This window comes from Hyperolius riggenbachi, chromosome 3 (genome assembly GCF_040937935.1).
Source record: "Hyperolius riggenbachi isolate aHypRig1 chromosome 3, aHypRig1.pri, whole genome shotgun sequence".
NCBI classification, from domain to species: Eukaryota; Metazoa; Chordata; class Amphibia; order Anura; family Hyperoliidae; genus Hyperolius; species Hyperolius riggenbachi.
In genome coordinates this window covers 180,963,407-180,977,389 of record NC_090648.1, presented here as the reverse complement: position 1 = coordinate 180,977,389, position 13,983 = coordinate 180,963,407, and the positions used below count along the sequence as shown (strand labels likewise).

The following is a 13,983-nucleotide window of genomic DNA, read 5'->3' as shown; positions in this document are numbered from 1 at the left end:
ATTTTTACACATACCGATGCTGGGTGGGAGAAATATCTCTGTAAATGACAATTTTTTAATTTTTTTTACACACAATTGTCCATTTACAGAGATCTTTCTCCCACTCAGCATGGGTATGTGTAAAAATACACCCCAAAACACATTATACTACTTCTCCTGAGTACAGCGATACCACATGTGTGGCACTTTTTTGCAACTGCGCTAAGGGGCCCAAAGTCCAATGAGTACCTTTAGGATTTCACAGGTCATTTTGAGAAATTTCGTTTCAAGACTACTCCTCACAGTTTAGGGCCCCTAAAATGCCAGGACAGCATAGCAACCCCACAAATGACCCCATTCTAGAAAGAAGACACCCAAACGTATTCCGTTAGGAGTATGGTGAGTTCATAGAAGTTTTTATTTTTTTGTCACAAGTTAGCGGAAATTGATTTTAATTGTTTTTTTTCACAAAGTGTCATTTTCCGCTAACTTATGACAAAAAATAAAATCTATGAACTCACCATACTCCTAACGGAATACGTTTGGGTGTCTTCTTTCTAGAATGGGGTCATTTGTGGGGTTCCTATACTGCCCTGGCATTTTAGGAGCCCTAAACCGTGAGGAGTAGTCTTGAAACAAAAATGACCTGTGAAATCCTAAAGGTACTCATTGGACTTTGGGCCCCTTAGCGCAGTTAGGCTGCAAAAAAGTGCCAATCATGTGGTATCGCCGTACTCGGGAGAAGTAGTATAATGTGTTTTGGGGTGTATTTTTACACATACCCATGCTGGGTGGGAGAAATACCTCTGTAAATGACAATCGTTTGATTTTTTTTACACACAATTGTCCATTTACAGAGAGATTTCTCCCACCCAGCATGGGTATGTGTAAAAATACACCCCAAAACACATTATACTACTTCTCCTGAGTACGGCGATACCACATGTGTGACACTTTTTTGCAGCCTAGGTGCGCTAAGGGGCCCAACGTCCTAATCACAGGTCATTTTGAGGCATTTGTTTTCTAGACTACTCCTCACGGTTTAGGGCCCCTAAAATGCCAGGGCAGTATAGGAACCCCACAAGTGACCCCATTTTAGAAAGAAGACACCCCAAGGTATTCCGTTAGGTGTATGGCGAGTTCATAGAAGATTTTATTTTTTGTCACAAGTTAGTGAAAAATGACACTTTGTGGAAAAAAAAAACAAAAATCAATTTCCGCTAACTTTTGACAAAAAATAAAATCTTCTATGAACTCGTCATACACCTAACAGAATACATTGGGGTGTCTTTTTTTTTTTAAACATATTTTATTTGAAATTTTTTTATGTGAATACAGAAAAGACAGTTTACATATATGTTAGGTAAGAACAGATCATCATACAATGGCCTAGTCAAGTTACAGCACCCTAGGTGATCATCAATATGGTTTGATTGGTATAGTAGCTTGATTGACTAGAACATTGGGAGGCCATTCTACAGGTAGGCCGTCCATGGTCAGGAAGTAATGAATTTAACAGTTGGTTCCTATACCGCCCTGGCATTTTACGGGCCCAAAACCGTGAGTAGTCTGGAAACCAAATGTCTCAAAATGACTGTTCAGGGGTATAAGCATCTGCAAATTTTGATGACAGGTGGAACCGGTCATCAAATTTTGTGGAACCGGTCATATGCAGGGTGGCCTTTTAGATGACAGGTTGTATTGGGCCTGATCTGATGGATAGGAGTGCTAGGGGGGGTGACAGGAGGTGATTGATGGGTGTCTCAGGGGGTGGTTAGAGGGGAAAATAGATGCAATCAATGCACTGGGGAGGTGATCGTAAGGGGGTCTGAGGGTTTGGCCGAGTGATCAGGAGCCCACACGGGGCAAATTAGGGCCTGATGTGATGGGTAGGTGTGCTAGGGGGTGACAGGAGGTGATTGATGGGTGTCTCAAGGTGTGATTAGAGGGGGGAATAGATGCAAGCAATGCACTGGCGAGATGATCAGGGCTGGGGCCTGAGGGCATTCTGAGGGTGTGGGCGGGTGATTGAGTGCCCTAGGGGCAGATAGGGGTCTAATCTGATAGGTAGCAGTGACAGGGGGTGATTGATGGGTAATTAGTGGGTGTTTAGGGTAGAGAACAGATATAAACACTGCACTTGGGAGGTGATCTGACGTCGGATCTGCGGGCGAACTATTGGTGTGGGTGGGTGATCAGATTGCCCGCAAGGGGCAGGTTAGGGGCTGATTGATAGGTGGCAGTGCCAGGGGGTGATTGATGGGTGGCAGTGCCAGGGGGTGATTGATGGGTGGCAGTGACAGGGGGTGATTGATGGGTGATTGACAGGTGATCAGTGGGTTATTACAGGGAAGAACAGATGTAACTAATGCACTGGCGAATTGATAAGGGGGGGTCTGAGGGCAATCTGAGCGTGTAGGCGGGTGATTGGGTGCCCGCAAGGGGCAGATTAGGGTCTGATCTGATGGGTAACAGTGACAGGTGGTGATAGGGGGTGATTGATGGGTAATTAGTGGGTGTTTAGAGGAGACAATAGATGTAAACACTGCGCTTGGGTGGTGATCTGATGTCGGATCTGCGGGCGATCTATTGGTGTGGGTGGGTGATCAGATTTCCCGCAAGGGGCAGGTTAGGGGCTGATTGATGGGTGGCAGTGACAGGGGGTGATTGATGGGTGATTGACAGGTGATCAGTGGGTTATTACAGGGAAGGACAGATGTAAATAATGCCCTGGCGAATTGATAAGGGGGGGGGGGGGGGTCTGAGGGCAATCTGAGCGCGTAGGCGGGTGATTGGGTGCCCGCAAGGGGCAGATTAGGGTCTGATCTGATGGGTAACAGTGACAGGTGGGGATAGGGGGTGATTGATGGGTAATTAGTGGGTGTTTAGAGGAGAGAATAGATGTAAACACTGCGTTTGGGTGGTGATCTGATGTCGGGTTTGCGGGCGATCTATTGATGTGGGTGGGTGATCAGATTGCCCGCAAGGGGCAGGTTAGGGGCTGATTGATGGGTGGCAGTGACAGGGGGTGATTGATGGGTGATTGACAGGTGATCAGGGGGGATAGATGCATACAGTACACAGGGGGGGGGGGGGTCTGGGGAGAATCTGAGGGGTGGGGGGGTGATCAGGAGGGGGCAGTGGGCAGGGGGGGGGGGAATTAAAAAAAAAATAGCGTTGACAGATAGTGACAGGGGGTGATTGATGGGTGATTAGGGGGGTGATTGGGTGCAAACAGGGGTCTGGGGGGTGGGTCTGAGGGGTGCTGTGGGCGATCTGTGGCGGGGGGGGGGAGAAATCAGTGTGCTTGGGTGCGACATAGGGTGGCTGCAGCCTGCCCTGGTGGTCCCTCGGACACTGGGACCACCAGGGCAGGAGGCAGCCTGTATAATACACTTTGTAAACATTACAAAGTGTATTATACACTTTGTATGCGGCGATCGTTGGGTTAACATCCCGCCGGCGCTTCCGTATGGCCGGCGGGATGTTGCGGCGGGTGTACGGAGACAGGCGCCGGCGGAGGATCGCGTCACGGATGACGCAATCGCTCTGCCCATGCCCTTACAAGGACCGCCGCCTCTGTGGGTGAGCTGGTCCCTGCGGGCTCCACTTCCCGGCCGCCCCTGTGCGTTAGGCGGTCGGGAAGTGGTTAAAGGACAGGTGTCAAGCAAAATAAAAAAAACAAGATCTACTTAACTGGGGCTTCCTCCAGCCCCTGGCAGCCTATCTATCCCTCGCTGCAGCTCCGGTGTCCCGGGATCCCCTCCATTGCAGATGCCGACTTCGACAGGTGCGGCTGCACTGCTCGCAAGCATGCTCATGTGGTCTGGAGCGTTCTGCGCAGGTGCAGTACTTCTGTGCCTGCGCAGAATGCTCCAAGCCACGTAAGTGCGAGCGGCGCGGCCACACAGAAGATGCTGACATGGCGAGGTCAGCATCTGCATCAGAGGGGATCCCGGGACCGCAGCTGTGACGAGGGACAGATAGGCTGTCAGGAGCTGGAGGAAGCCCCAGATAAGTAGATCTTGTTTTTCTATTTTGCTCGCAGCTGTCCTTTAAGGTAGCCAATCCTTATCTCTACAGTTGAGCTCTGTACATTGAAGCCAATACAAATGTTACAGCTGTGTAGATCGTAGCGGTAGACTTATTTACAACATTACAAACCAGAACAGAAGGCAATGTGTGGTGAGAAAATGATGCGGCAACAATTATTCCTGGATCCCGAAATGCCAAAGCTTACACTAGCTCCATGTGCTGTATTTTCCGTAAATCACTGGACAGCCATCATTCAGGATAGGCATATAAGCACAAAGAGAAAAGCTCTGATACTCTGCACAGCAACAATATGCAACTAAGCCACCAATGTGACGTTTACAGCAGTGTCCGACACCACATCCTGTACCCACTGCTACTGAGAGGTTAACCCTCCTGGCGGTATGAAAAATTCCGCCAGGAGGCAGCTCGGCAGTTTTTTTTTTTTCTCTTATATCATGTAGCGAGCCCAGGGCTCGCTACATGATTGCCGCTGCTCAGCGGCATCCCCCCGCCCTCTTCGATCGCCTTAGGCGATCTCCGATCAGGAAATCCCGTTCAAAGAACGGGATTTCCTGGAGGGCTTCCCCCATCGCCATGGCGACGGGGCGGGATGACGTCACCGACGTCATTGGGAGTCCCGATCCACCCCTCGGCGCTGCCTGGCACTGATTGGCCAGGCAGCGCACGGGGTCTGGGGGGGCCCGCGCGCCGCAACGTATAGCGGCGATCGGGCGCGGGGCGGCGGCGATCAGTGTGCTGGCGCAGCTAGCAAAGTGCTAGCTGCGTCCAGCAAAAAAAAAATTAAGAAAAGCGGCCCAGCAGGGCCGGAGAAAACCTCCTGCGCGGCTTACCCCGAACTACGTTCGGGGTTACCGCCAGGAAGGTTAAAGGGAACCTGTACTGAGTAAAAATATTTAAAATAAACACATGAGGTAACGTCAAATGAACATTACATAGTTACCTTGCCATCAGTTCCTCTCAGAAGTTCACCATTTTCTTCTGACAATGATCCCTTCCAGTTCTGACAACATTCTGTCAGAACTGAAGTATATCAGTTGCTGTCAGTTATTTATCAGTTGCTGTCAGTTACAGCTGAGAGGACAATTGATGTGCTATGGCTCAAGTTGGCAATGTACAGTTACAGTTTAACAGTGTGCTGACCAGAAAGCGGTTATGGGGTAATGGGCATTTTCAAAATGGAGGAGGGAGAATTTCCTTGTTCACAGTGGACAAACAGGATGCGGGAAAGGAGAAAGAGATTGATGAGGGGACTACACTGGAGGTAAGTATGACTTGTGTATGTTTATTTTGACTTAATTTTTTAGTTCAGGTTTTCTTTAACCATGATGCAGAGTGCGTATTGTGAGGAAAGCTAGCTGCATGAGGCTGCAATACAGAAATGTCTGCTTACAGGGAGCCAGACTGTCCTTACGCACCATGTTCACCTGGAGGCTAGATGCATAAATACTACATGGAGAAGGTAAAATTGTTTGGTGATTGACCAATCAAAATTGGATGTGTGAACCAGGTTTTGGTGTATGAACCATGGATATGTGGAACTTTCACATTTTAGGTGTTGTGTAACCATGACAAACACACAAGCTAATCAATGGTAACATGATGGTGGGAATCATCTACAAAGCACAGAACATACAAAAGCTATACACAGACCCATTTGACGAGAGGAAGACAAATGGATTTTTTTTTTAACACATCAATAATCGTGCTTACTTACTCTCTATATGGATCATCAAAGGACACGTAAAATGAAATTAGAGACAAAGTTAACTTTTTGCTAGTAACATTTTTACTTACCAGAAAAATAAGCATTTGCAATGATGAGGTGGAGAGAAAAAATGTTTTGGGTCACAGCAACCTATCCCATCAAAGCACATCTATTTAACGCACGCCTAAAGTGAGAGGGATAGCGAGGCTGCCAGATTTATTTCCTTTTTTACAATGTAAATTGCCTGGCTGTCCTGCTTATCATCTGCCTCTAATTCATTTAGCCATAGACCCTGAAGAAGTATGCAGCTCAGATGTTTCTGACTGAAGTCTGACTGGATTATCCTCATGATTGTTCCAGGTTTGTAAAGGTAGCCATACATCTAAGCGATATATGGGCAGATTCAACCAAGAGAAAAATCTTTCTCTAATCGAATCTGATAAGAGAGATCTGTCAGATGCCCATACACCACAGGCCGATTCCCGATCAATTTCAGCATGAAATCTCTTGGGAATCAGCCTTGTGCGCTGTATCTGTCCACCTCGCCGCCCTGACGCTGTACCCCCTAATGAAAAATGCCCCCCCGTGCAAGGTATACATTACCTTTCCTCCGCTAGTCTCCGGGCGTGCTTGGCTCATCATACATGCGCGCTACGTGGTTGCCTAGTAACGTGGTCACGTGTACGATGTCTGACGTCATACGCACGTCACTTTACTAGGAAACCACGTGGGACACACATGTATGGCGAGTGGAGAGCACCCGGAGCCTGTGGGGACAAGTGGAGGCGGCGGAAAAGGTAATGCATTACATGCAAGGGGCACCGTGGGGGACACTTAACATTAGGGGGGCAGCGCCAGGGGTTTCATCACGAAATCGCATGCCATTACCGCCGCGCACCCGATTGAGCAACTCGGCCGAACATCTTGCAGCATACGCGATCGACTATGCAACCAATTTCGGGACTTAAACTGGTCAAATTGTCGGTCGGGCATGCACTTGGTGGCACAGATTTTCATCCGATTCTATTATAATAATCAAATCGGATGGTTGATCAGCTGCCAAGTCACCTGATGTATGGCCACCTTAAAACAGATGCTACTGGCCTCCTCGCTGATCTATATGGCTGCAGTAGTGTCTGAATTACACTAGAAACAAGCATACAGCTAATCTTGTCAGATCTGACAATGTCTGAAACACCTGATCTTTGTCTCCTTGTCTGTCTCTCTCCTCTCTCTCTCTCTTCTCTTGGTCTCCTTTTCTCTGTTACTTCTCTCTCTCTCTCTCTCTAACTTCTCTGTCTCTCCCTCTCTGTCTCTTTCTCTCTGTCCTTGTCTCTGTCTTTTCTCTCCCTTTCTCTTTGCGTCTCTTTCTCTCCCTCTCTGGACACACTGAGAGGCATCTGAAGTGCTGCAAGCAGCTGAGCGAAGCGGATATGTGGCAGCTCTGCTCACATAGTAGTCACATTTCCCCTCCGGTCACAGTTTATGGGTTTGCGTATAAGTCTGCTTTATGCATATTCTCCTGTACCACTGTAGTGTTGCTGTACCTGTACTGTATTGCCTTGTCTCTATGCTTACTGTACCATCACCGACCCTGTATGTGCCACAAACAATTCCAAGTACAACTTCCGTTATACTTGGCAAAATAAATGGATTCCGATTCTCTGATCTGCTGTATACTTGTTCAGGGTCTATGGCTAAAAGTATGGTCTATGGCTATGGCTTAGAGGCAGAGGATCAGCAGCAGAGCCAGGCAACTGGTATTGCTTAAAAGTAAATAAAGATGGCAGCTTCCATATCCCTCTCACTTCAGTTGTCCTTTAAAGTGTACCAGAGCTCATTTAAATAAAAAGATTTATACATACCTGGGGCTTCCTCCAGCCCCATACGCTCCAATCGCTTACACGCCGCCATCCTCCGATGTCTGCAGCTCCGGTACCAGGTCCCCGCACTTCTGTCAGTAGGAACCAGTCTGCATAGACTGGAGCCAACTGATGGAAGTGCAGGGACCTGGTACCGGCGACGGCGGCGTGGGAGCGATTGGATCGGATGGGGCTGGAGGAAGCCCCAGGTATGTATAATTTTTTTTTTATTTAAACGAGCTCTGAGTCTCTTTAAGATATAATTTTGAGAGAATTTCTCTTTCTCATAATGAGTTCTCCTTATTAGTACTTTTACATCTCAGGAGGCGGCCCGTGACATGAAGTACATGAAGGGCTTCTACACCAAGCTAAAAATTTATGTTTTTCATAGCCAAGTTCTATACTTCAACACTTTAACTGAAATAACCCAATTAGTCAAGTTGTGTAGAGCATGAATGAACCTGAAGTGAGGCTGCCAGCAAAGGAAAATAATAGAAAAGAAACTGAATAGGCCAGAAATCTTGTAGAGGTCTGTGAGGTGTGGTTAGAAGTGATTAAAACAAGACTGTGAATTGCAATTTCTTGACATTGTTTGAGGTATTTACCCCACATGTTGGTAATTTACCTCACTAGTCAGTACTTTACAGTACAGTAATAGGTTTAGTGAATTGGCATTTGGCAAGATGATCAATAAAATCAGCTGTTTTCTGCATTGCCGATAGTGGGAAGGCTTAGTGAATTGAAGTTTGAAAGTCACTAGAGATGGTGCAGAGGCCAGCATGGGGTTAAAGGGAGTCTGAAGCCAATTTAAAAACAACAAAAAAGATACTCTAGATACTCTATAGGCTCTGGGGTCTATAGAGCCTTCCCGTTCCTCTCCTGGTCCCCACGTTCCAGCGCTGGATCCCCCATTAGCAGTCTCTGACCGATTGGTTGGAGACTGCTCTCCGCTGCTGCCAGAGGCTTCAGAACACTTCGGGAGATGGGCCGCTCCATACTGCGCACATGCAAGCACGCTGCCTTTCCCGCGTGCAGTACGGAGTCACCTGTCTTTGGGAGAACTCAGGCTACTGAAGACTGCATACAACCTATAACATAATACAAAACGTGCGTCCAGGAGCACACACACCAGGCCCAGTATTTAAAGTGTGTGCCCAGATCCTCACCCTTGTACCTCAGGGTCCTCTTGCAACACCAACCTGAAGGATCGGCACCACACAGAAGAATGTATTATAAGTTCTTAAACTTTATTGTGTCATAAAATGATAAGCAGCGACAGCCTGCTGTTTCGGCCTATGTGGCCTTTCTCAAGTTGCCAAAGTGTCAAATGCATAACATCACAAAACCCAACACCATTAAATACACTTAACCTCACCCCTCAGGACAGGTGACTGTCAGGTGTGCAGATGCCAGTAGGGAAGGTCGGACCTGGTGGGAGACTACATACTTTCAAAACACTGCAATGAAATGCATTTTATTCAAACTCACCAATCAGGTTTCTATTTCCATCCGGAAACCACCAGCTCCACCATCCTATACCGGCTAACACAGGACTGCATCACACTCTCCTAATTGCCGCTTTACAAACCCGTCATTGAGAGACAGTGTCTCTCAATTATGGGTTATGGCTATTGATGGGGTCCCCCCACATGGAGAGACAGAAAGAATTATTGCGGAGGGAGGCTGGGTGGATTAGGAGATTGGGTGCCATGGGTCCAGCGGGGCTGAATAGAGAACATGACTTGAGCTTTTGTATTTAAATATTATTTATCGTGGTACACATTTTGCTCTGCAGTATAATTATGTATAATATGTGTTAATACCTTGAATTGTATTGTTGTATGTTTTTATTTTTCTTGTGTTACAGATAACAGTGAGAGTGAAAGGTTAGTTTGCTTCTATCTGCATCCGGATAATCTTTAACTTGGCTGAGGCATGTGAGTATGCGAGTGACAGTGTTTACATTATTGCTATGGAACGGCGTTGTGCTTTATTGCTGCCTATAGCAGCTTTTCTTAAGTTTATTACACGGCCCCTGCCTTTGTAAGCCGAGGCTAGCTACCCCCTATTGGCTGGCACAGGGACGCAAACGATTGGCTCTTGCAGCCAATCATGTGATTGACATCATGTGACCAGCAGAGACGTCTCGCCACTGTTTGTAAAGGAGAGTGTGATGCAGTCCTGTGCTAGCCGGTATAGGATGGTGGAGCTGGCGGTTTCCGGATGGGAATAGAAACCTGACTGGTGAGTTTGAATAAAATGCATTTCATTGGAGAGTTTTGAAAGTATGTAGTCTCCCATCAGGTCCGACTTTCCTCCAGGGCTGTGGAGTCGGTCCAAAAATCCACCGACTCCTCCTCCTCTAATTTGCATATTACAATTTTGTTGATTAACAGTATGTAACGTGAAATTCGTCTCTTAACTGCCAACGCTTAGGAATTTTACAAGCCAACTGAAGTGAGAAGGATATGTAGACTACTATATTTATTCCCTGTAGACTAAAACTAGTCCTTGGTAAGAGTACTTGTAAAAGGTACAGACCGGAACAAAGAACATCTATCAGGCCCTAGGCAATGTAACTGTGGGTACATGTAAGAATGATGTGCAGGTACTCTGCAGGGGAATGAGGAGATTCTTCCTCTATTACACATTCTTCATGCACAATCTGAACAAGGTTTATGGGTGATAGACAACACTTCTGTGTTCAATGTGCACAACATTCTCAGTGGATTCCCTGCAGCTCTGTGGGGAGTGCATATGTAGAGTATAGTACTACTGTGTAACAAAGTAAACCTGAGACAGATGAAATTAAAGTTTTATACATACCTGGGGCTTCCTCCAGCCCCCTTCAGGATAATCAGTCCCTCGCTGTCCTCCTCCGCCACCTGGATCTTCTGCTATGAGTCCAGGTACTTGAGCCAGTCTGGCGTAGTGCGCATGCACACACTCCGCCGCCAGGAGCGTACTACACCTGCGCAGCACTATTGTGCAGGTGCAGAACGCTCCTGGCTGTGGAAGCGGCATGTAGCCAGACTGCTCTGACTGGCTGAATTACCTGGACTCATAGCAGAAGATCCAGGTGGCGGAGGAGGACAGCGAGGGACTGAATGGCCTGAAGGGGGCTGGAGGAAGCCCCAGGTATGTATAAAGCTTTTCTTTTAATTTGCCTCAGGTACCCTTTAATTCTTAGTCACCAAACCAAATTTTAACAACATATCAAATTATTTGATTTCATGAGCAAAGTGAGTGCATACATTTGTATAAACCAGCATCAATGCAGAATGATTTCCATCTCATTGACCATCTCTATTAGTGACACGGCTACACATCAGGCTTTATACTTACAGCATAGATGTTATTTAGTATATATAAGAGATTCCTGTGTACACATCATATATACAGTCACAATCAGATATGTATATCTGACTTTAAAAATACAGGGACTGCTTTATTGAAGCAGCACAAGTAACTAATTTTGATTGGTTTATTTCATTTTTGTGGACTGAACACAGGTATTACTGTATATATACATTATTTTTAATGACTATTTTCTGAGAAATAGAACATTTTATCATGTTTTCTATTTTAATTACAGTTACAAATTCATTAGGAGTCGGAGCATTTTTTCCCGACTCCGACTCCAGGCACTTAAAATTGCTCCGACTTCACGACTCCGACTCCACAGCCCTGCTTTCCTCACTGGCATCTGCACACCTGACAGTCACCTGCCCTGAGGGGTGGGGTTAAGAGTATTTAATGGTGTTGGGTTTTGTGATGTTATGCATTTGACACTTTGGGCAACTTGAGAAAGGCCACATAGGCCGAAACAGCGGGCTGTCGCTGCCTGTCATTTTATGTCATTTATGGCACAAAGTCTAAGAGCTTATAATACATTCTTCTGTGTGGTGCCGATCCTTCAGGTTGATGTATGAAATAAGACAAGACACAGAACATTTATATTGCACTTTTCTCCTGGTGGATTAAAAGCACCAGAGCTGCAGCCACTAGGGCGTGCTCAGTCGGCAGTAGCAGTGTCAGGGAGTCTTGCCCAGGGACACCTTACTGAATAGGTGCAGGCTAGGTGCTGATCAGGAAGAGCAGAGATTCGAATCCTGGTCTCCTGTGTCAGAGGCAGAGCCTTTAGCGAATACTGTATCCAGCCACTACTGAGGAATTAGAGTAATGACCACATGCTGATACTCCAACTCAGAAGACTAGCTATATTTAGAATGTCTGCTGATGCAAGGAGCTAGAAGTTTAGGAAAGTAATGAAAAGCTGCTGATCTAACAGTCAGAGATAAATGAATCTCCCCATTTACTTTATGACAACAGAAAAAAAGACATTACAAGCCTGATACAAATTTCTACTTAGTATTTATAAAGGTAATATACATACATTATACACATAAAATACCTTATTGAGATCCTCATGGAGTCCATCCATTAAGAAAAGGAGCAGCTCCTGGGAGTCTTGTTGACTGTAACCAGCAAACTGATCATTGATCTTCCCAATTGTTACTTTGAAATCTCTAGGGCTGATATACTTGTACTGACCGGTCCACAGAGCTTTCATTATAATGCCAAATTCCTCCGCCACTTCTCCCTTATGACCCAGAAAGTTTGATCTGTAGATCAGACATGTTTTATTAAACATCTGATACAAGATACATTCCTTCCATCTACAGCATCAAAACATGAAGCTTAGTATATACACCTAGCTAATTACATACAACCACCAGTGATTATTGGCCAACAAGAACTCTTTACTGGAGGCCAAGATACTCAGCAATCCTAGCAACAATGATGCACACATGCATACAAAGTGCTGGCTGTTTACATGCTGGAAAGTGTATACACTTCCTCATTCTGCCTAGAATTTTATAATCTTTCAAAACAGAACATGCTTTCATTGTTTTGGCCACATTACATGTATTTTTTTTTTTTTTTTTGTATTGGGTATTTATTGACAAAACACCTGGAACCATTAGTAATGTTTCCAGCTCCTATACGAAGAGAGGAAATAATTAAATGCATAACACACAAAGTGCTGAGAAGAAGCAAATACCATGTTGCCAACAATAGAGCTGTAACAGATGTGTGCATGACCGGCTTAGTAAATGTATGAGTGGTCTTCTGACAGTTCCTTTCAATTGCAACAGCCAGATGGATCAGCACTTGCTGGCATCTGTCAAGTGCCCTAGCACTGACTAACTATCTTGGTGTCTGCAGCTTGTCAGAAGGGTAACAGTAAAAAAGGGCGCAGGAGGCTAGTGGACAAATCGGGCGCCGCCATTCACTCCCATAATAAATATCGTTTAATGGGCGCCCGATAGGAAAAAAGGGCGCCGGAGAAAAATAACGTTTTAAAAGCGGCGCCCGGAGACTTAATGTTTTATTACTGCTTCTCATGATTACACATTATTTAATGATTTATACATTTTTTAATATTATTTTTAAACGAAAAACAGTACAATATTTTTTTCAAACATTTTTTTTAAACGAAAAACAGTACAATTTTTTTTTTTTTTACATTATTTTTAAACGAAAAAACCGCACAATATGTTTTTGAAACGTTATTAATGCTTATCACAGGGGGGTCTTAGGTGTAGGCACCAACAGGGGGGTCTTAGGTTTAGGCACCAACAGGGGGGTCTTAGGTTTAGGCACCAACAGGGGGGTCTTAGGTTTAGGCACCAACAGGGGGGTCTTAGGTTTAGGCACCAACAGGGGGGTCTTAGGTTTAGGCACCAACAGGGGGTCTTAGGTTTAGGCACCAACAGGGGGGTCTTAGGTTTAGGCACCAACAGGGGGGTCTTAGGTTTAGGCACCAACAGGGGGGTCTTAGGTTTAGGCACCAACAGGGGGGTCTTAGGTTTAGGCACCAACAGGGGGGTCTTAGGTTTAGGCACCAACAGGGGGTCTTAGGTTTAGGCACCAACAGGGGGGTCTTAGGTTTAGGCACCAACAGGGGGGTCTTAGGTTTAGGCACCAACAGGGGGGTCTTAGGTTTAGGCACCAACAGGGGGGTCTTAGGTTTAGGCACCAACAGGGGGGTCTTAGGTTTAGGCACCAACAGGGGGTCTTAGGTTTAGGCACCAACAGGGGGGTCTTAGGTTTAGGCACTAACAGGGGGGTCTAGGGGTTAGGGGTAGGTACAGGGAGGGTTACTTAGGCACTAACAGGGGGGGTCTTAGGTTTAGGCATCAACAGGGGGGTCTAGGGGTTAGGGGTAGGTACAGGGAGGGTTACTTAGTAATTTTTTTTTTTAAACGTTATTATACGTTTCACTATTTAAACGAAAGATTAACGTTTTTACAATTGCCGATTTAATGCACATTATTTAATGATTTATAACTTTATAAAACATTAATTTTAAACGAA

At 45.8% G+C, this 13,983-nt stretch overlaps 1 protein-coding gene across 3 annotated transcripts in view; it reads right to left on the bottom strand.

Annotated features, from left to right (window-relative positions):
• Window positions 1–13,983, bottom strand: part of USP8 (ubiquitin specific peptidase 8) — a 102,877-nt gene that overhangs the window by 10,240 nt on the left and 78,654 nt on the right. For all 3 annotated transcript variants that reach the window (XM_068275382.1, XM_068275383.1, XM_068275384.1), the window contains exon 16: window positions 12,017–12,227. In XM_068275382.1, coding sequence (XP_068131483.1) covers window positions 12,017–12,227 — 211 coding nt within the window. The remainder of the gene's footprint in view (window positions 1–12,016; window positions 12,228–13,983) is intronic.